The sequence below is a fragment of the Sturnus vulgaris genome, chromosome 16, assembly GCF_052056855.1.
Source record: "Sturnus vulgaris isolate bStuVul1 chromosome 16, bStuVul1.hap1, whole genome shotgun sequence".
In the NCBI taxonomy this organism is placed as follows: domain Eukaryota; kingdom Metazoa; phylum Chordata; class Aves; order Passeriformes; family Sturnidae; genus Sturnus; species Sturnus vulgaris.
Window position 1 is genome coordinate 3718575 of NC_142258.1, and position 23908 is coordinate 3742482.

General features: G+C 43.5%; 1 protein-coding gene across 1 annotated transcript in view; it reads right to left on the minus strand.

The window, feature by feature from the left end:
* SDK1 (sidekick cell adhesion molecule 1) overlaps positions 1 to 23908 on the minus strand; it is a 389602-nt gene that overhangs the window by 45887 nt on the left and 319807 nt on the right. Inside the window, exons 29-35 of the mRNA XM_014870500.2 lie at positions 19591 to 19785; positions 15440 to 15641; positions 13505 to 13608; positions 11327 to 11397; positions 6644 to 6779; positions 4711 to 4770; positions 2602 to 2703 (exon numbers count right to left, since the gene is read on the minus strand). Of these exons, the coding sequence (XP_014725986.2) occupies positions 2602 to 2703; positions 4711 to 4770; positions 6644 to 6779; positions 11327 to 11397; positions 13505 to 13608; positions 15440 to 15641; positions 19591 to 19785 (870 nt within the window). The remainder of the gene's footprint in view (positions 1 to 2601; positions 2704 to 4710; positions 4771 to 6643; positions 6780 to 11326; positions 11398 to 13504; positions 13609 to 15439; positions 15642 to 19590; positions 19786 to 23908) is intronic.

Genomic DNA, 23908 nt, shown 5'->3' on the forward strand with positions numbered 1-23908 from the left:
CTGCAGGGCTGAAGAGAAACTCCCCATTTGGGTATATTTTGCTCATTTAATTGGCTAAACTCGAAGGTTGGTTTTAGTGGCTTTATTCCCCCAAGATTTTCAGGTGGTTCCATTACCTACTGGAACTTTTACTGTAAAAATCCAGATATGATCATAGGAAAATTTTCAAATCTAACAGGGGAGAGCACAAGAGGGAAGGAAGGAATCACAGACACTTCTCCTTCTGCATCACTCTGTAGAAGCTGAACAGCACAACCATCAGCAACACGAACACCCAACAGAAATGGGTATTTGGGCTGAGCTGGCCTCAGCCCAGCACATTTCCCCAAAGGTATAAAGGCTGTATATCCGTTTTTATGAGCCAGAGAGGAATGTTCTCCCCTCTCCCAGAATTACTGCAATGCTTAGGGCAGAACGAGGCCCCATTTAACAGCACTGAGACAAGAGCTACTGAGAGCTTCAGCCCAGGGACTGGCCACCTTCACTCACTTTGTGCCTGTGTCAGCACTTGTTTATTGGGAAGCTTTTCTCTGTTTTTAACCTGGATGCCCCACTGCTGGAGCTGAGCAGACCCATTTTTTTCCAGCTTGCTGCTTAACTGCCTTTACCGTGGGTAAGAACATTGAGCAAACAATAACAGCAAAAAACCTTGTATTTCCACAGCACACTTTAACTCAAAGGTGTCACAAATCAATTTAAAACTTAAATTGCAATACCATCTCCAATCACTTTACTCACAGTATAAATCACAGCCAGTTCTGGAGGTGGAAGAGGCAGTTATATAACAAAGTGTAATAACTTCACACAACAAGAGTGAAAATCGGCAGGAAGATCCTACATTCATCATCTCTGCTGTGTGAACCTGGATGGTTCCTTTCCAGATGTAAATCCAGGAACTCTAAAACAACAGCCAAGTCACACACTGCAACTTCAGACACACCAGTCCTGCCTGGGAAAGGAAGCCTCCTGGATATCACAGAATTCTGGAATGGTTTGAGTTGGAAGGGATCTTAAAGCTCATCTAATTTCTGCCCTACTTCCTTCAGACACTCAGGGGTCCTGTAATTATCTCAGTGTCCTCACAAGTCTGTCTCCTCCCATTGCCCTGTTCCCTGGGTTATGATATGAAGATCTGGACTGTTGGATTAAAATACACAATACAACAGCATTTCCTTGTTCTCCACAGCTGATTTCCCATGCTGTGTACATGTGTATAAGTGCATGTGCTGGCTCCATTTACAGCAGGGAGATACTTAGCTCTGAAACAAAAATGTGTTTTGAAGCCAGATACAGTTGGCTCCACCTGGGACTTTCTTTGCTGCAGTTGCAGAAGTAAGTTGGAGCAGCAGCAAACAAGAAAAAAATGTAAATATTGCCAGCTGTCTCTCCAGGACAACACTGCTCTGATTAATTTATGATGTTTTCAAAGAAAGATGGTGAATGTTGCACCATATTTGAAATGGAAAGGTTAAGCAGAGTTTAAAAAAATGCGCAGTAGAGCTCTTAAAAAAAAAAGTGCTTTGCTTAGTTTTGAGCTATAGAATGTTTAATGACTAATAATGCAATGAACTGGTGCTGGTTTTGCTAGCTCCTCCATCCCACAGCCCCCAGACAGAGGAACAAAGTGCAATCATTGCCATTGCTGGGCCAAGCAGCAGGAGGGTGGAGCTGCCTCCCCTTGTTCTGAAATTCAAACGCTGCTGCTGCTGCTGCAGGAACTGAGACCAGAACTAACGAGGATTCCAGCCAGCCTCTCTCCAGCTGGGATCACCATAGCACAGCCCCGCTGGCAGGGCTGCAGGAGAGCATCAGCTATTCCAGTCCTGCCTTTCCCAGCTGCAGCTCCTGAAGGCACAGACTGGCCAGGGGTTATCTGGGCTCTGACAAACCACCCGTGTCTCAAGGCATTCACAGAAGTGTCTGCTCAACTCTCCTGTCCTGATTTCCACCTCCAGACTTCCAGTGGGGGGATTTTCAAACGATCTAAAAGGTCTCAGGCACCAGATCCAGAGTAAGCAAAGGCTTGGGCAGTGCCTGGATGCAGGGACAGCCTGCACGTTCCTGGGAGCACCCAAACCCTTTGGGCTGAACATTGAACCAGACACCATCTCCTCGCTCCAAGAGCACAAAAACACAGCCAGGTGTGGTGCCAGGCAACGTCTCTACACAGAGGGTTATAAAATAAAAGAATCAGATTTCCAAGTCTCCCTTGTTTTGTAGTTTTGTTTCTTTTCCCTTGTGGCTTTCCTGTGCTCCACTTTTCACTTCTTTAACTTGAGTCAGATTTTTTCCCTCAAGCTAATTTGGTATGAACAGTCATCCTCCTGCAACTCCAAAAATATTTTCTCTTCTTTCTTTCAAAATGCCCTTTCTCCCCTCCTTCCTGCAGACCAACTGCTTTTCCAATGGCAAGAAAGGCAAGAAACTGCCAGTGCCTATTCCAGGAGAGCAGGCAACAAAAGAACTGTCAGCAATAATGACTGAGGAATTTTTCAAATAATCCCTTTCCTGGACAATTATTGAACATTATCTAGAGAATACTACAACATGTAGGTATTTTATAAAAAGAGAAAGAAATCAACTACTTTTCTTTTCACCTACCTGCTTCACCCACAAATACTTCCACTGGTGTGCTGGTAGGGCTCTCACCAATGACATTATATGCTGTCATTAGGACTTCGTATCTCTTGTATTTCTTCAATTCTGAAAAAGTAAAATATTACACATTAATATTATATATTATGATTTATACTGTATTACATATATCTTTTAGACTCCAACACCCCTTTATCTCCAGACTTTTCCCTCAGAAAATGTGGCAATAGAACATTACAATAGTGCAATGTCTACTTCAAGCCTTCCTGAGTTCACATGTCACAACAGTATTTGCATCATTTTGAAAGATATTTTTGATGAAATGGCAGGATTTTCCAGTGTTTACTCACAGTGTTGCTCCAGTAAGAGGAATAACAATTTCTCTTGGAATACACTCATTTCTTATGGATAACTAAGTAGAGGAGCATCTCTAGGTCATTCTTAAGTACAGAAAATGGCAGGATTTGGCTTTGAATGTCACTTTGAATGTCTCATTTTGATCTGCACTGGGAGGAAAGAGCCTGCCTAGCCTTTGCCTAATCCCTGGAATGCTCATTTAGGAGGGGAATTTGGCAACTGCACTGCTCTAGAACAGCTGAAGCAGGTGCAGAGGGTGACCTGCAGTGGGAAATCTGGAGTCTCATTCCAGGTACTCCACAGGGATCTTCTCCTCCAACATGACCTGACCATCAACCACAATGAGAAAGGAGAATTTGAAGGTTGGACTCCATTGGGCCAACAGGCAACAAATGTCTTTGCTGACACAGAGAAACTACTCTGACAGATGAGGCAAGAGAGTGAGAGAAGCATGAAAAAATCTAAAAAACCCCAATTGTTTGTGGGTAATTAACAGATGCAACAAGGGTGGAGCAGAATCACTTCAACGTCATTAGGGGAGGCAGCGCCTGAGCAGTTTCAGATTTTGCATTTTCAAGATGAAAGAATCAATCTCAACAGATATATATATCATCTACAATACTTAACAGGGAAATTAGAGTAAGAGAGCAATCAATAATATAAATTGCCCTATTTAAATGAGCATTGAATTAAGACACGCATGGCCAGAGGTCCAAATTCCTCCCTTTGCCAATAATTTTTCCTGCTATCTGTGAATCAGAGTCTCCTTAACTCGGGGACTGACAGCATGCCATTGGTTTGGTAAGGTTCAAAATACCTAATTAGGTAAGTTTGTCTAATTTCAGTATCACAGTGCTGTTTATAAGTATGATCCAATATCTGACTGCGAGTTCAGCATCATTCCCCAGTGTTGGGCATACTGTAAATTATATCTAATATATCTCCAATTTTTAAAATGTGATATCACTAAATTTGGATGGACTGCAAAAGATGGAGCAAGCAAATCAGAAATAACAGTGCTGAGTTCATAAACAAACAATAGCAAGATACAGACATATAGTACTGGGCAGCTTGCACATGGAAACTTTATTTTCTGCCATGAGAAGTCACAAGGGAGATTTTAGTGTTAACTGAATGTGGAAGAAAATGGAACACGAGAGTTCATGCATGCAACTTTCAGTGGGGATCAGGCTTCATTTTTTCTTTTTTTTAGCCCATCACAATCTGTGACTCAAAAGCCTTGGGCAAAACCTATCTAGTGAACCATCATCACCACAAAGCAACTTGCCTTTTAACTCTGTCGAATGTTATTTTATTCATTTCCAATTGAAAACACCTCTGGAGATGCACATAAATTCATTGGGCCCTTTCTAAATTGGCCTTGTACTCCACGGAATGCCCGAGCATCGCAATGCTTGAATCATAGGACTAATGATGTGATACAGCTAAACTCAGATGGACTGCAAAATATGTGGCAAGTGAATCAAAATTCATTTGGCATCAGCAATACTGGGTTGTTACAGTCAGTAATGTTTTACCTTCCCAGCAGCCACGTTTTTACAACAGCTACCTACTTGCATCATCCATGTCTCTGAGTGTAGGAGAAGCAAAGGCTTAAAGAAAAAGAAACTGGAGAAAGCCAGAGTGATTAATCTGTGTTGATTTCTGCTGGATCCATGGAGGAGAGCCACAGGAGTTTGCCTGTGGTATATTTTGAACCATTACAAAGAGTCTCAACTGAAGGCAATGTTCACTTACGTGTTAATTCATACGTCGTTAATGCAGAGCTGCTGTTCACTGTCTTGAAGCTGCCTTGGGCTATTCAGGGTAAGCAAAGCAGAAAGCTTGTTACAGTGCAAGGAAATAGTTATTGCAAATGATGTACAGCAGAGACAGAGGCAAATGAGGCAGCACACCCATACACAGTTTAAGCTTTAGGAATATACCTTGAAGGGCAATAAAATCACATCACTCTCTCGTAACACATCGAGAGCATCTCGCCCACATGGGGCTGTTTCATTTCCTCCTCAAACAGAGGAACTCACAAATACACAACACCAAGATGTTCTGGCTTTTAGATTAAATAGAACAAATGAGTAAAAATGAAATGATTTCTAGGGGCGAATGCTCTCAGTGGTACATTATATCCTGGTTTCTTGAGATGCAAAATTCAAAACCTGAAGAGCTGCAGAGTACTGAGCTGGAATGTGGACCACAAAGTGAACACTTACATCAGGGCAGGACCTGTTTCTTTAAGTGTGAATTTGATTTCCCACAGTTTCACTTAAAGAATTCAATATTCCTGCTGTGAGTGAATTGTAATAATATGCTAAGCTGTGCAAAACTGTGGGTCAGCGAGGAACAGAGGTGTTCTAAGGTGAGAATTATGAGGAGAAAGAGGGAAATTTATCTTAAAATACATTTGTCTCCACCCCTTGCTCTCTCTGTCTCTTGACTCCCTGGAGAGGTACAGCTCGTTTTTTCTCCTCTACAGTGATTAGGAACATTGCTGCAGGGCCAGAAAAGAAGGGGGAAAAGACAAAACTGGTTGGTTTCACAGGCTCCCTGTCTTGTGAGAGCATCCAAATTCATTATTTCATAATGTACTCTGTCATTCAGTTTGAGTCTGAGAAAAACCCTTCTGCATTCCTACACCTACAAGAGCTCTACATCTCTGTCCTGGTTCAAGCTGCTCAGTCTGAGAAGTCTCATTAGCTCTGACCACATAAGTGAGGTCAGAGTTAGGTGCTTACTTTATACTGAAAGCACCCACTTATCCAAACTCTCATTAAAATTCACTCTTGCTTTTGTAGAAATCACTTCTATGGCTTCAGGAAAGCATGGCAGATGATGTGAGATATTAAAATAGTCTCACTGAACCCTATTCTGCTGTTCTTGGAGTATTATCTTATTCTGAATATTCCAGTGACATCAAAGAGGACAAAAGCTGGTCGCTCCATGAGCACATCTCACTGCTGGACCTCATTTCTCCAGCTACTGAGTGTTCACATGTCTGCCTCACATCATCTTATTCTGCCTATTCTTCCCTCTGATTTCCTTTCTAGCATTTATCTAAAAATCCTTTTTATTTTTTTTTCTATTATTCCTCTCCCTCTCCACCTTCTTTCCATGTGAGCCATAAATCCCAGTGACTAACATGGTAAGCAGGCACCTAAAAATTCTTGCTCATCTTTGCTATTTTCTTCTAAAATATGGACAAGCACTTTGAAATTATAAAAATTCTATTTTAAAATTCTCCTCAGCTGTTTTCTTCATACTGTAAAAAGAAAAACAAAATGTCAATTATAAAAACTATTGAAAAAAACCCAGCAAGAAAGGAAAAAGTTTCCAGCTGAGGAAAATGAAGTGTCTCTCATTTGAAGGCAGAAAAACAAAGTGCACCAGGGTAATTATGGAGGTAGAGGGAAGCAGGAGATCAGAGGGTATGTGGGGAACAGACCATCAATTCCAGTATTGTGGCAGAGCTCAGCACAGACCATTACAACGCTGATCACACTGAAGTCACTTGCATTTTTCAGCATCTTCAGGCTGATTGCGTAAAACCTGAATTACTCCCGGCACTCTTAAACTGACATTTTATTTCCATGGGGCAGGAGTGGGGGGGAGCAGTGCCTGGTGCAATGACAGATCACCATTGGGGGGTACTTTAATGTGCAAAGCACAGGCTTACGTGTGAGCTCTGCTCTCAGGGCTGAGGGGCTCTGGATGTTCTTGGATTCCGTGCCAGGCGCGGCGTCGTAATCCAGCTCGCGGTAGTAGATGCGGTATCCCAGCAGGAGCCCGTTCAGACTCTCCACTTTGGGGGGCTGGAAAACATCCACGTGAAGAACAGGCTCGTGAGGATGTGCATGGCAACAGACTCCCCTCACCAGGAGCAGTGGCTCTGTGCTCAGGTGAGAACAGACATTAATAACGCGCAGGGTTGAAGGCTGTGGGGTTTGAAAAGCACAAGTCAAAGGCAGCTTTGAGGGTTTTGCTCAGCTGTGGCCGTTGCAAAAGGTTCTTGACTGAAAAATCCACACAATGAACCAAGCTCCTTTCCTTCTTGGCCCACAGAAACCTGGGTGTGATGAAAAGTATAAAAAAACACGCCCTGGAAATGCAGGTTGCCTTCCACTAACACTGCAGCAGCCAAACAGTGTTTCACTGCTTCCAAAAGGAAATAAAGTATTTTGTCACAACCTTTCTTTTCCCTGGGGACTGATCATGGGACAGTCTTCATTTGGCATTATTTTACTGAAAGACTGATGAGCAAATAAAAAGGAAAATAAAGAGGAATAATAAAAAGTGTTCTGGCTTTGATTAGGGAGAAAAAATTAGGTCTAATAACAACCTCATACAGGCATTTAGAGAGAAGTTACAGTGTGATGGGCTCTGGTGTGGGCACACAGGAAAACCAAGGGCTCCTTCATAACAGCTCTGAGCAGTTTCACACATACAACCATGGGATGGCTCAAATATGAGGTTTTTTTCCTTCTGCATCATGTTGGGAGATGCTCAAAGACAAAACGCCTCAGCAAAGCTTCTCCAGCAGCCCCTCACAACCTCCTTCAGCTGCAGATACACAGCTGGCACACTGAAAAGGAGATTTGTGTCTGGGTGGCTTGCTTAAGTAGAGACAAGCAAAGGGATTCCTCATGTTTTGGAAAAAAAATTACTTTCCTGAGTCTAATGCAGGCTAAGAACTGCAGAGAAGAGATGCCTTGAGCCATTTATCTTTGAAAGATTCTTTAACTGAAATTTAAGGGGCTGAAAGTACAAATGAAAAGGATTTCAAAGATGATCTTAGCTTTAATCCAGAAAGATTCCTACCAGCCCTGAGAACCTTACTAAGGAAAAGCATTGTGTAAAAATTAACTGCTGGTGTGAAACACTGTCACAATAGAAGACAACGCCCCATGTAATTTTAATGAACAAAGTAAGGACGTCTTGATAGAAAGGAGGAAGATCTTTGGTAATAACCTGGCATTCTGCTTCCAGAAATGACATGAATATTCCATTACTCCATTACAATGGCAGGAGGAGGGAGAGGAACTGTCCTGTCTCAGTGCCAAGGACCTTGCTTTGGGTGAGGGCTGAAGGAACTAAGTAGAAAGACTGCAGTTTATGGAAACCAAAAAAGAAAATTACATGAACCAGAGTATAAGGAAACGACAGAGCCACCAGGAGAAGGAGCAGAACCTGCTCCAGCAGGAAGCTGCCTTCTTTTGCAGCTGTCCTGCACAGAACCTGCTGAGAGCAACCCAAACCCTCCCAAGATTTCACTTGCTCTGTCTGGTTGGAGATCTCTCATTCATCATTGTTTTGTGCTCATCATTGTGCTCCATCCTCTGGCAAAGCCCTGCCCACCTTTCACTGTTATTTGGCATCTTTTGCAGAGAATGATGCTGTGGATACAGGATTGTGAGGGACCTCGAGGAGCATCAGGGCTGGGACCTCCCCACTGCAGAACCCACCTGCTGAAAGCTTCTTTCACAGCCACAACAGCCTCCACCAGAAATGGAGCTGATCCTTCCCAGCCTCGCCACTCGGGCGGTTAGAAACCTTCATTTAATTTCTAATCTAAATAATTCATAGCCAGTTTCTAACCATTTGTTCCTGTGCTAACATTGCCTTTTGGGTTAAATTGTTCTTCTCCCTGTGGGGTGTTTACTCCTGTGATGTATTTTAGAAAGGGCAATCATATTCCCTCTACGACTGCATTTTACAAGGCAAATAAATCAAGCTCTCGTACAACAGCCTTTCCTAGTCTCAGGCTGAGAGCCCCTTGTCCAAGGGACTAAGAAAATAGACTAAAGTGCCAGGTTTCTCCCGGGCTGCCCCATGTCATTACTGCTCATGGACCAGCTGAAACACTTTCCTGTGCAAGAAGATGAGATGGGGTTACTAGAAATTATCAGTTCCTCTCTCCTGATAGAAATTTTTTCTTTTACAATCTTATGACTTTCTGTTTTCTGTATTACACTGAAGTTCCTTTAGCCCTGATGGTGCCCTTACAGGAAGGGCTTCATAGCACAGCAGTGTCCTTGCCTTCCTATGACTTTTTCTATTTTAATTACTAATAAACTTTTTTTTTAAATTTAGGGGGGAAAAAAAAGTTGAACTGGATGATCCTGCAGAACTCTAAAAGGAAAACCCTGCTGAAGGTGAGGAGGAGACTGTGACTCCCTGCTCTGCCATGTAACTGCCTAATTTCTTAATTAATTTCTTATTTCTCATTGTGGTCTAACACTGATCTTATAAGTGCAAGCCTTGTTTTCTTATGCTATCATGTGATTCTCCATTTTTTCCATCCTTGAGATTAAGGACGGGAAAGCTCAGCAAATAAATAGTTTGCAAACTGTCTCTCTTTTTTGTCTCTCTTTTTTCATCATGGAAATGATGATTCTTTCCTGGAAAGGGTACTCTGCTAAAAGGTCAAGTCTTCCCCTTCCTGTCTGTCTTCTGTGGACAAAACTCTGCTTTTGATGTAATGGATTATTTAGGATTTTGTAGAAAAGCCTGGGCTATCTGCTGAAATAGGTAAAATGATTATGAGTGGCAGCCCATAAGGTTGTACAGAAGTAAGAGAAACATTTTTGTGCTGTTTATAGAGAAATAAATAAATGAAGACTAAAATGTAAGTTTGAATAATTGTTATCTCTAAGGTAGAAGCATAACAGTACATGATCCTGATGTTAAGTGTAACATCCTCCAGAACATTTGAAATAACTCTGCATTATTGATACAACAGACCTCACTGGAAATTACTTATTTTCTTCCTCCTTTAAATTTAAAAATAATGGACTGATTGGACCAAGCAGCTGAAAGCCCAGATAGTGCACCGAGAGTTTGTTTTGTGAATTATTAACACAGCTCAAAGTTAAAAATTTAGCTTTGCTTGGAAATCCACTCTCCCATTTAGCTTGACTGCTGTTTTCAGTTTACATTATTTCTTAGACACTGCTGTGAAACTTCCTCTTAATTGGAGGCTATTGTGAGACTTGAAGATTTTTGTTTATTTGAAAAATACAGTACGGTTGAATTACCAGGACCTATTAATATACATGTGGTAATGACATATAATCGCCCACAACTCCCTTGAGATGGCTCTGGCACAACAACCCCATTTCACTTTCATGAAATGAAAAGCATCCAATTACCTAAACAACCACCTATTTCACATTAACTACACACCAGTAATCAGTCAGCTGGGGGAATGTTTATTTCTGTGGTCCATCGTGCCTCACATCCTCTTTGTCCTCTCTTTCTGTTCTTTTCCCCCCTTTGCTGGGGGCTCTGGTTGTAGGTGGGGAGGTAGATTTGCATGTTTCCATAATTCCTTTGGTAAAATTGCTCAACATGTCTCCTATTTGCTCAACATGCTGTAAGCAATGCTGCTGCCCAGGATTATCCTGCATGAGCTGGGGCCAGGCACCCAGCAGCACAGCCAGGCAGATTTGAAAGTGCTGCTGCACAGCAATAAACACATCCTCATCTTTATCTTTTTCTTCCCAAAATGCAAGGAGTCCCATCTGTACTGTAAATGCATATGTACATTTTTCACTATAATGCAATCTGTCCAAAGTCATCCTTATTATGTGTGGGGGACATTGTCTGGGGAGCAGGGTGGGCAGAGGCTTTCCAGGATGGGTTATGGATAATGTGCAGTACCCCACTGAGGTCCCTCTATTAATGCTCACTCTGCAAAAAGAAACCTCAGGCACTGGATCACAAAATGTTCTTGCATCTCCCAGGAGCCCAGGATTGAGAGATAAGGGAAGGCAGAGGAAATGCCAATGTAAAATGCAGACTTGACACAAATACCTCCCCATCCAACCCAGAGAGATTGCAGAGAGCTCCAACTTCCTTTCTTTTCTCTGAAGAAACCCAATGTTTCCCTCTCAAAGAGTCAAGGGGGTGTGTGGAGCTCCTCAGAGGTATGAATGGGATCTCAGGCATTGATCTCAGGCTTCTGATCATTCCAGCAGCAGGAGGAGGCTGTGCATGATCTGAGCTTCTGATTACCTGATCTTACCAACACCACACTCCGTGGAATATTTTCCATGTAAAGATGCACATCCATGGATAACAATGAAAAGGCACAAATCTGACAAGTAACAATCCTGGACATGGCTACAGACACTCCTTTACCTCCCAGTGGGGCACAAAGCAAAAGCAACTGCCAGCAATCTCCATTCATCACTAAAATTTATGCTAGATCAGGCAAATAAGGAAGTAGCTGCAGTCCTTCAATGTTAGTCCAATACTTCCAGCTCAAGAAAATGTCCCTGGCAATGTACCCTTAAATTCAACAAGTCAAAGCAGCCAAAAAATTGCTCACAGCAACATCAGAATTTTTCATTTTACCTACCTGCCACTGCACAAGGACAGAGGAAGTCGTGTGGGGAGTCACTAACACAGAACTGGGTGGCTCATCTGGAACTAAACAAGAGAAAAAGGAAACAAAAGCAGTTACAGCAAGAGGGTGGAAAAGGGGCAGCTTTTCTTTCATTTATCAGGTTCTTCACTGCTGAAGGAAAACTTCCATCCCAGCTGCTTGGTGGTGGGTCTCCAGAGCAGCAGGGTGGATGTGGATGTTGGAAGCCAGGGAGAAGCCAGGCACTCCCCTTACAGCCCTTGCTCTACCTGTGGCCTTGGCAGCTTGAGCAGAGTAAGAAAAGCTCAGGGCATGAACCTGGAGGAAGCTGCAGCATCCAGCTGCTCACACACCACCAGATGCCCATCTGTAAGGAAGTTAAACCAGCTGTGTGCTGGCTCCAAACGGTGAGAAAAAAATGCTTCCAGATTTTCCAGGAGATTTTTTTCCACCTTTGGGGCAAGCCCACCTTGAATTTAGGAGTTTGTGTCAAATAATCACACATTATTTTAGTCAGGACAGCCTGATTTCCTGCAGACAGGTTAACCCCTTCCTGTGTCCATGGCCTGTGGCACTCCCAGGCACTGCACAGCAGCTCAAACATGAAGCAAAGGCTTATCAGGAGCTCACAGCCCTCCCCTGTGCAATGCTCAAGTGGCAGCACTGGGGTTGCCCAGCAGAATAAATGCTCAGTTTGTTGAGGAGGTGAGAAGCTTTCACAGTTTTTTCCCAGTTGTATTGTGAGGAGGCCAAGCACAACTCTGGACCCACTGTAGCTAAATTCAAAGAGAACTTAAAATGAAATTTTAAATTCCACAACAGTGAGTCAGTGCTGCCTCATTAGCACCAGTTACAGCCTGCACTGACCCTGCTGCTGCTGTGCAGGAAGGTGGAGAGTCAGGATGCCTTTAAGGGGCTGCTTAGCACATTAGTCAGGTATTACACGGGCTCCTGTTTAACTTCCCACACTCCTGAGCTCTGTCCTCTGCTCTTCTGATTTCAAGATCACATTCCCTGGCAAAATGGCCTCCTATTTTTATATCTCAGTGTTATTTTTAACCTGTCACTCCTTGCTCTGCAGGAAATAATTCCTACCACCATATATATTTATTTATATATATATATATATTTATTTTTTAATATATATATATATATATTTTAAATATATATATATATTTATATATAACCACAGAACCATTTAGGTTGAGAAAGACCTCTAAGACCATTAAGTCCAACCGTTGTTGAGTCAGCACTTCCAAGCCTCTTGCTAACTCATGTCCCCAAGTGCCACATGTACATGACTTTTAAATCCCTCCAGGGATGGGGATTCCACCACTTTTGCCAGTGCTTGAGAAACCTTACAGTGAAGGAATTTTCCCTAATATTCAATCTAAACTCCCCCTAGTGCAACCAGGCCATTTCTTTATGTCCTACTACTTCTTACTTTGGAGAAGAGATTGACCCTCACCTCACAGCACTCACATATATATATTTATCCATGTATCTATCCCAGGATTACTCAATTTCCCAGGGTAAAAGCACATACTGATGCTTTTCCTGCTTTGCAGAGTTTCTTCCTGTGTTCAAGACATCAGAGCTACTTCTGCATTCAGGCATCGACTTTATACAATCAAGGAATTAGAAGCTGATCTCTAAGGCTAAAAATAAAAGCCTTGTCAATGTCATTCACAGTTTATTAGTCTTGATCTGCAGGATTAAATGCTCATGTTTCCAGGAGCTTCATACTCTTTCTTACTTATACCTCAGCAATTTTGCCATTCTGCAGACTGACGTGGATTGTGAGGGGAAAACAATTGAAGAAACTTCTTCAAATGTATGCAGGGTTCTACATTTATTTTTAATGTTCTCTTGTAAATTATTCAATTTCTGCAAAGATAATGGTTAGTGCAGAGTTTGGAAGCCAATCAAACGAAGTTTAAATCCATTCTGAGACTCCTGAAAGTATGATTCATTATCAGAGGGCACAGCAGGACACTTAAAGGCTGCCTGTTAATTCAGCCATACCTCATTGCTACCTGTGTCACCTTCCTGCTTTGGCTGTTGCTTTTCACTCCAGCCTCCGTGGAGAACAGCCTGCAGTGGCTCCAGGAGCCCTGGGGAGCCCCCACCCCTCGTGATGCCCCCAGTGTGCCTCTCCTCCTCCTCCCTTACCATCCTGCAGGGTTGTCACCGCCTCTGTCTCGGCGCTGAAGTCGCTGTCCCCGATGTCGTTGGTGGCCTTCACTCGCAGCTTGTAAGAGGTGAACGGGTTCAAGCTGTGGAATGGGCAAAACAAGGCTGAGGGATGAAATCTCCCTCCCTTATCACCATTTCCTGCCCACAACGGGGAACCTGCCCACTGCCCACCACAGTCACTGAGCAGTTTGTCTCCTCTCCCCATGGCCTCTTCTCTGCAGTCTCCCCCGGCTTCCCAGGCGTTCCCACCCCTGCTGCCATGGGCACCATGTCCCCTGATGTCCCCTGCCCTGAGTTCCCAGAAACACTCATGGATTTGCTGCTGGATTGGGCACCAGAAAACAGACCTGAGGCTGCAGCTCATGGAGCAGCCCACGACTGGGGCTTGCTATCTGAGTTCTGCATGGCTGTGCAGAGCCTGCTTTCAAGGTGCTTTGCTGAGATATCCTCCAAATCCATCTGGGTCAGCCCACCCTCTGAGCACGGATGGGGAGGAGGCAGGAGACATGCCCAGGGTCAGCCAGTGCCCAGCAGGCTCTGGAATTCAGAGTGCCAGCTCCTGACTAATCCCCTACACCACACCACTTGATCAGGGCATTTCATTCCTGCTGAATCCCAAATTAATGCCATTACTTGGATTATTTAATAAAGACAGCAACAACAGGTTCCCTGCAGCTCTTTTATCTACGTGGTGCTTTAAGATATGCAAAGAGTGATTTCCAGCTGACATAACCTTGCAAAGATGATTCTGTCTTGGCTTGGCAGGGGAGGTGAAAGGGAGGCTGCCTTTGGAGTCACAGCAGAGGTTTGAAATGCAGAGCTGTAACTTACAGAGGATTTCACTAATTAATTGGTAGTGTCTAACCATCCACTGGCAGATGTAACTCTGACTACAAACCCAAGGTACTTGTAAGGAATGATTAAACATCAAGGATAATGCATTGTGATGGACAGCACTCTCACAACCACGACCCTTCTGAACTTCCACAGGAAATTGCTTTTAGCAATGGGGAGAAGAAATCTCTTTTCAGCAGTGCCACCCTACCACGACAGAATTACTTACCTACAGCAATGTGATTAATGTGAATCATCCTTTTTGATCTTTTGTTTTCAGCCATGGCAATGTCAAGTCTAAGTGACATAGATGGTTTCCTTGTTTTTACAGGCTTTGACTGGAAAGATACTGGCACAGAACCAGTGAGCTGCCATATACCACAGCCACCAATGCTTTTAATAACAGACCCAAAAAATCTGTGTCTGAATGCTCAGAATACCTGATTGTCCTAAAGCTCATGGCCTTTTAGAAATAACCTGATTTGTACTGGCTTGTCAACAGAGGAAATGGACAGCAAAACAAGTACCTGCTCGTAGACATTCAATTACTTCTGCTGATGTTACAAGGACTTTAATTACACCAGTATTGCGGAGGATATAATGAAGCCTGAATAACAAAGTTTAAACATTCTGATGCTATCTATAAACTTCAGTATGGAAAATATAGATAAAAATGGTTCTCATTTCATCTGGAAAAGCTTATATAGAGATAATTGCAATGCAGCATTCAGAGTGGATTTTAACATCAGTCACTGCTGAAAGGATTTTTAACTAGTTGTATTTTACAGAGCACTGTGTAGCTACATATGATTTAGCCTGAGTAGTGTTATCTGTGGTGGTGAGCTTCCAGGAAAGGCTTCAAAAAGATGCACTGCAGTCCAACTTTAATTAGATTTATTGCATGACCTTCAGCAAATCTCTCAACTGCTGTTCATAACACTACCTCTAAAATGGGAGCAGCGGCCTCACTTAACCTCTCTCCCCCAAAAAGAACGTGAAGCTGAGTGACGCTTGTTTTGGTTTCCTAACCAGTGGGAAAGAACAGAATTTCTGTGCTAGCCCGGGACCACGGGGTACCTTTCGATAGTGCAGGATGTGGCCTCGTGGCTGATGGACGAGGAGTAGGTTTGCCAGTCCCCGTGTGGCAGCTCCCGCACTTGGACGGTGAAATATCGGATTGGAGAGGATCCATCACTGCCAGGGACCCACGTCAGCACCAGGCTCCGGGAGGACACATCAGCCTGGGGGGTCATCACCTGCCTGGGAGGGGCTGGTCGTTCTGCAATCAAACATAATTCAGCTGCTTCGAGAGGAGATTCACAGCAATGTAAAATGTGACAGCCTGGTCAGATTTTCACAGTGGTAAAGCCACAGGGCATTGAATTTTTGGATTTGCCACATGAAGTATACAACCATCCCATTCCTTAACCTTCTGCTGCAAGGAGGAGCAGTAAAATTGATTCTTATCTCCCTGCATCGAAGGTCACCATAGGATATAAACTTTCCTCACACTGGACCTCGAACTTTGGGGGGGTCTTGACCCAGCAGGTTAAAGAAGAATCATCAGGACTGGCAGCCAAGCAAAGCAAGGCAATCTTTAATGAAACTCAGCTGTGCTTCTGCAACTGGTCTTTTGACAGAATCTGTGTGTAAATTGGCTCACTTTTTAACCTGTTGGTACCAAGAACTCTGTTCTGTCTGTGCTATGCAGGATCCTCTTCCCCCAGCTGAGGCACGAGGAAGGGGAGAGCTGGAACAGGCTGTTGTGTGGCAGAGCCCAAGCACACACAGCCGATGCTGAATTCCTGCACCAGGCAAGGAACCAGGAGGCATCATGAGCTCCTGGTGCTGCTGTTTCCAAACCCCAGCCTGGAACCAGCACAGAGCTGGGGCTGGAGCACCCGGTGCAGGTCCCTTCCAGAGCTCCCCAACCCTTCCCTTCACACCCACTAACCTTGAACCTGTAAAGTCAAACCAGGCAGTGCTGAGGGAGCTCTCTCCAGAGTAATTACCCTCACAGCTCTGGGATGAGCAGGGAATGGCAATGCAGGTGTGAGCATGCCAGCCCCCAACTGTTTCATTACACATCTCCTTTCCCGTCACCGCATCTCCGCACTCCATCGATTTCAATAGAGAAACTCTATAGAGTGAGGAATAATTGTTTAATTGTTTATCATGAAGATTATTGATTCTGATTAAAATGTGTGGCATGTAATAAAGCAGAAATTGATTGGAGACACCGCAGTGACTTGCTTTTGAGAAGCAATTCAATTCAACTTCATCAGCACTTGTTTCCATAAACACACCTCAGCCTGCCTGATTCCTCACAGCTCCGTACGGCCAGTGTTTCATTTCCCTGCCATCCCCTAAAACCATTTCCTGTGTGTTTTGGCATTTCTCTGCAGCCTGCTCTCGCTGACATCAGTGCCCAAAGCCTTGTAAGCTATTAGCTGGAGGAAGCCCTGGGTGCCAGCAGCCTGCGAGCAGCAGCACGACACGAAAGGTCAGTGCCTTACACTGACAGGCAGAGACAGGGACGTGGGGTTATTCCATGCCAGGGAGGCAGAGGCATGCAGGGATTTTATACATTCTTCTGATAAGCTCTGCACTTTTGGGCAGGTCAGATCTTGCAGTCAGTCTCCCCTGATTGGGTTTCCTTCTGCCGCTAATGGGAGATCTTAAAATCTCCCGTGTTGCAGGATATACTCCCTGACTGTTTGTACAAACCTATTAGTATAAAGAGTTTATTTATGGGAGTTTAGCCACAAGCAAATGCTAAGGTGAGACTGGCAGTGCAGGCCAGGCCACATGACTCTATAGACTACTTTTAATTCCTTGCTACATTTACATTTTTTGACTCAGTTCTGCCCTGATCACTGGTGTTGACTATTCTGAAGTGGAGATTCAAAGCACTGCAGCAGAGGCTCTGGAGAATACAGCCACAATATAACTTGGGATCTATAAATCACAGGCATCACTGCAAAATGTAAAGATTTTTACTGGGATTAACCAAGGAATTCACAAGGGCAGGAGTGACCAATTTTGCTAATTTTCAAGAGAATTTTTCTGTCTGTCAATCCTGGTATCAAGGACTATGAGGATATTAAATACATCTTAATTAACAGGAATTAAATATCTTTTATTCTAGAGTATTTATTGTCATGTATACACATTTCAGGTTAATTTCTTGTTATCAAAATAGCTGCACTGGATAAAATTCTTTATCATCCCCTTTTATAATTCTTGCTGATGTGGGAAAACACATTGTTGTCCTTACACTTTAAATGAGATCAGTAAACCTGTGGTTCCAAAGCACATAGAGACCCAGCAGAGCTGTCCATCAAAAAGAGAAATGTTACACTGCGATTTGGGTACTCAAGATAACCATAAAGCACTGATAGCAACAAGAGGTCATTGTTCCCACAGTGGAGCTGGGAGCTCAGTCTTGAGCTATTGTGCATCCTTGTGCACAGTCTGGGGAATCTCAGCACATTTTATTGAGCAGGAGAGGCTCTGAGCTTTGAGAATTCACATTTTTTGACATGGTGGGTTCTTTTTTGAAGCCTCCACATGTCAGGCTTTGAACCTCCCCTTTGACAGCAATCAGACAGGGGTGGGAGAAACCTTGAGATGATAAATCTCTTTGATGGACAGTATCTTTAGCAAAGGCACTTCCAATTTCCTAATACATCTCCAGAGGTTCCTTCTCTGAGGACTGCACTGTTATGCACTGGGAAGGCTGCACACGACCTGCAGAGCTTTGCCAGAGGGAATTTTAAACCCAACCAAACAGGCCAGGAGTAGCTGAAATGCACCTCACAGGCTCTTGCTGTTGGTAGCTGAACATCAACTTCCTCTCTTCTTAGAAGTGTTAAAGAAAAATAAAAAGGAAGACATTGTTGGCAAATAAAATGGGAAATTCTTACTCTTGCAATAAATGATGTGCAAGGTATAGAAAGGACTTCAAACAAATTATTGCTTATCAGGCACATTTTAGGAATTTAAAGCAAATGTCATTGGTTGCATTATAGTGCATAACTCGGGCTAGAACAAGAGCAGACCCACAGGCAAATGGAGAAGTTCTAACAAGAGCTGGAAGATGTCTGTGGAGGTCTGGCCTGTGGCCTGCTGGAGTGTGCCCCTCTCTGAACTGTAACTTTTATGAGGCACGGGAGTTATATGGTTCTAGTTTTTGAGGGAGAATTTTACTTTTAAAATATCAGTATCCAGACATCACATGGCACAAAACTCAGTGCTGCTGGTAGAGTTACCCTGGCTTGTTTTGATTTTGCCAGCTTAAGAGACCAGGTACATCCTTTGCAGTGGAACATGGCCTATGTGCAAGACCAAAAAAAAAAAAAACCCTACACTCTTTTTCTCCACCAACATATTCACCAACATATCCTCTTTTAGCTCTGAATTTAAAAAAAAATTAAAATTTTCATGCACAAGTAGGAAATGCAAATTTTTTAACTGAAGCTCTACAGATCAGTTCTAAAACTGGAGGAATGAGCAGTTCCTTGAGCCAAAGCATTTAAAACAAGCAGTGATGCAGAGCAGATTCTGTAATACCTTACATGTCTTTCACATTTTGGTACATTTGGTATCAAAGCATCTGGTTTCATCCACACACACATATAAATGCCACCTTCTAGATTCCCTTCAGAACAGAATTTGTCTGGAGAGTGAAGATGCAAACAACCATTTAATGGTTGATGCAAGAAGCAGAAAAAGTCTGGGCAATCCAGATGCAAAGGCTCTGCTCGAGCGTGTGGCAGTGAAAGGCCAGAGTAATTACAAACACATTAGGCCAGGGCTGAGGCACAATGGAGGAGCCGTGGAGAAATTCTGCAACACCACTGCCTCTCATTTTGCGTTCCCTAATCAATATAATTCATCCATCACTTACTTTCTTAAGATTGCAATCTTTCTAGAAAACGAGAGAGCTGAAAAAAAAACCAAAAAAACCATCTGACTGCAAAAGGAGGCTGCATATGGCCAATATAGCAGCTGATGGAAAAATCAATTCCAACAGCCTGGCAGGTTAGAAGAACTGTGTCTCATAAAAGTCTGCCTTGCTTTCTCAAATCATGATGTTGCTATGGATTGGGGCAGGTTTATGGGGTGAGAAGGAGGAGGTGCAGCCTGCTATTAAAATCCCCCTAAGTGCAGCGCAGGCTCCAGGGCAGGCACAGAAATTCCCTGAACCCATGGCTTGCAAACATTACCTCGTTTCTCAGTGGTGATCACCGTGGCTTCCAGAGGCTCCCCCCAGCCCTGCCTGGTCTTGGCAGATGTCCTGAAGATGTAGGCTGACTCTGGGCTCAGGTCTGTAGCCGTGAACTGCCGGACTGTGGAGCCAACCTCCACCGTGGTGAACTTGTTGGGGCTGCTGCTGGCCAGGCGGTAGGCGACCTGGTACCCTGCAAGCAGAGAGGGGAAAGGCTCAGCTGCCTTCTCTAGCAGGGACAAAAGAGCACCAGCACTATTAGCTTATCCTAATTACATGCATATCTGAAGTCGGGAGAAAAGTAATTTACTGCCTTTGGTGTTCTAAAGCTCTGCTTTTTGGCAGATGCCACACACCTTACAAAGGAAATCACTCACACACCAGGCTCTGCTGGATACAACTGCCATGAAACCCAGCTCACTTTCCATCCTTTAGGCCAACAAGATGCAAAACCACCTTAATCTTTCCTAGACCAACAAGATGCAAAACCACTCTAATCTTTCCTGGGCATACTGGTACCTTTTTGGAAAGCAAAGGAACAGAGTTGGTGCAATGTCTCACCTGACTGAGGTGGTTCAAGGCAACGCTCCAGTTTCAGCTTTCCAACACATGCTCACAGCTTGTTCTGCCCTCTCCCAGTTTCAGCACTGGCTCAAATTCAAGGTTCTTCAGCTGCAGCTCCAGCAGCTGGATTGCCCAAACCATGCAGCCTTCACACAGCTCCAGTCAGAGCTTGCTCCTCCTTTCTGCACATGCTTTTCCCTCAGCAGTGACTGCCAATAAAGCCACCCCTCTGTCATTCAGCATCCCTGCCCTTGCTCAGAGCCCGAGGAAGGAGCCTGCAAGCTCTGTGGTCCTGCTTCATCCGTGCAGGTCTCAATAATCAATTTTGCTGATGCCTGTAAGTGATAACCCCCCTTCCACCCTGCCTGACAATCAGGAGCTCACAGTTTAGCCTGGGTTATTAATGATTCCACTGTGCAAGGAGGGCTTCCAGGGTTCTTACGCACCACTAGCGACAACTGTCCCCCAAAGAGGGTCTGCCAAATGTTCAAATCCATTCTGTAAACCTAGCAATTCAATCAGGCTCTCACTTCTGGAGCTCAATGGTAACTTCCAGTCCAGCAGCTGACTTCCAAAATCAATTAATAGCAGAACTGATGTGGGGTTTTATTGCCCGAGCTGAATGTATGATTAAATGCTCCATGGAGTTACACAGGGCAGAGTGCAGCCAACAAATCCAAATCAAACCAGCTGAAAACAAAACAGTCATGGCACAGTTCTGCCAACCCTCTGCTCATCCTCCAAATGACAAAAGAGGTCTGCAGCACCTGAGCCATCTCTTTCTCATGGAATTAATATCCCAGCTAGAGTTTGAACTCCCACCACATCTTGGCTGTTACAAAACCAAGGGGAGTCAAACCTGGCATGGTTCATTCTGGGAGGTCAGTGCACGAAATGTGAGGGGCTGATCTTACCTATGGTTATTAGAGAAAACCCAATGACATTTATTTCCCACTGTGAATATGCCACAATTGCCACATTGCCACTCATAGAAAGGGCCAGGAGTTCCTGCAGTCCCTGCAATCGATGCCACTCGTGTGTGGAGCACTCTGCCACAAACAGTGGAATTTAATTGGGATACAGATGGTATTAATTTTGTTGTGCTGACTCTCACAGTGCCACTGATAATGCACCAGGGTTTCCTTGTCCTTTCTCCTCTGGCAGCTGCTTGGGGACAGTCATGGCTGCTTCACATGGAACAATTTGCAGCAACACCTCAGGGAGTGACCCGGCTCTTCTGAGTACCTGTGGCTTCAGCTCCATCTCCCCCAGGCTGTGGTTGGATTATTCCTACAGGAACATTTCCACAGCTGGGTGGATAGCTTTAGATTTCCTCAAAGGCTGGGAATAATGTCCTATGAGGAGTCCCTGAGGACTTTGGGATTGTCTAATCTGAAGGCTGAGGGGTGACCTCACTGTTCTCTGCAGCTCCCTGGGGAGGGGATGTGGAGAGGGAGATGCTGATCTATTAGAGTGTTAAACACTGGTGCAGAGAGGTGGTGGCTGTCCCATCCTTGGAAATATTCAAGGTCAGTTTGGACATGGCTCAGAACAACCATTTTTGGTTGAGAATGTCCCTGCCCATGGCAGGGGGGTTGGACCAGATGGCTTTCAAATATTGCTGCTAACCCAAATTACCTGGGTTCTATGATCTCCCTGGGACTGATAGGACACGTGGGAATGGTTAAAAAACGCTTCAGCCAAGGTTCAGACTGGACATGAGGAAGAATTTATTTACAGAGAGGGTGGTCAAACCCTGGAACTGCCTTCCTGGAGAAGTGGGCAATGCCCCAAGCCTGTCTGTGTTTAAAAACCATTCAGATGAAGCCCTTAATAATGCTGTAACTTGGTCAGCACTGAACTGGTCAGGGAGCTGGACTTTATTATTTATATTTATATATTTATATATTTATATTTATATTATTTTATATTTTTTATTGTTATAGGTGCCTTCCAACTGGAATAGTCTGTTCTCTTCTATACTAATAAATTTAAAAGTTCTCCTGATTTTTCAGTGCTCCTGAGTGTGCTTAGATCCCAGCAAAGTCTTGGGGTCTTACACTTTCAACATTTCATTATTTCACCTGCAAATTATCTCCTTTTATCCATGGGACTAGTTCTTCCATTACTGGTCCAATATATTTTAACAAAGTATTTCTGTACCTTTAATGCTGCAATATTTTGATCCTTTTTAAAAAAGTCCACAGAAAGACAGAGAGCAATGGGGAGAAGGAACTGATATATATGATCTTTTTTGTTTATACTGATGTGAAGAATGTGGGAGTGAAAACCCCAGTGCAGGATCTTAACAAGGAGGAGAAACAGTCAAAGAAAAGCACTGGGGAAATTTTTACAGAAGCAGGAAAGATGAAGGAATAAGCAACTAAGATGGCTAAAGAAGCTTGATAAAGGGACATAAGACGTAAGGAATAAGACCTGGAGGGAAACAGAGAACATTAAAAGAACGGAAAAGTTGATTTATCTAGTTATTAAAAGATAAGTATGATATCTGGGACATATCCTTGTTGAGTAATTTCCTCTCTTTTCTAAACCTTTGTAAAATACGAAGTGCAGTTAAAATGTAAGGGGGAATAGAAAGATAACTATTTACTGCTAAATGGTGGCACTCACGCTGGAAAGCAATTACAAACACAACCAGATTAGGCAAAGGAACACATACATATCTAGGCCATTACAATATCTTACACAAGAGTGGGTCTGTGGCTACCGAAAAAATTAATTTAGCTGTGAGAAAGAGGAAATCACTTGTCACAGCCTGTCTCTGTGACAGGCTCTGCAAACTCCCTTTCTTTGCATCCCTGTGAAAAACAGCACCAGCTCTCACTGTCCCCTGCCACATCCACTGTGTTGGGTCAAAATCTGAGGAAATACCTGTTTTCCTGAATTTACACACCCAGAGCCATCACCTTAACAGATTTCCTAAGCAACTCAACACCTCCATAGGTCTAATTCCAAGGCAAATACCCAAGCTCTACACTTGAACTCAGCTCACTTTTATTGCTACCTACAACTCACCTGAGGGACATCCAGTACTTCATTCTGACCCCCTGAATCTCCTGCTAGAGAGTTTGGGACAATGAGGATCCAGACTGGCATAAAAAACGTTACTTTTATTTTTTCTGAGTGGCACAGAAGACTCAGTACTTAAACTACAGCTTGGATAATAACTAGGGCTAATGCAAGATCAAAAAGATAAAATTATTAAGTTGATGAATTTCAGCAAGAAGGGATAGGAGAAGAAAGGAAATGTTAAGTGAAATCAAACGAGGCAAATCAATAGAGGTAAATGGAAAGTGTTCAAAGAGAAATTAATGTATGCTTGAGGGCTATAACAGGCAATTGCTGCAGTGGAGGAATGAGCAGCTTCCTTTCCTTACTAGATTATGACAAGAAGATGTTGCAGATATCTTAGGAGAAAAAAAATTTAAAAAATCAAAGGTTATGAATGAAAGTAAAACCTTTAAAAGGTGATTGGAGCAAACTTTTTTGGGAAAGGAATATCTTACAGAGTGTGAAATATCTGGATGGTCAATAGGAATTCATATTATTTTCTTAACTTTTCTGCCATATAGCATTAGATCCCAAATCTCTTCTGCTACTGGGAGTGCTGCCACTCATCAGGCCAAAACAGCATTTAAAAAACCCTTCTGGAAGATCAGGTCTTCAGGAGTTTTCATTGCTTTCAGGAGTTTTCATTGCTTTCAGGAGTTATTCATTGAAACGAGGCTTAT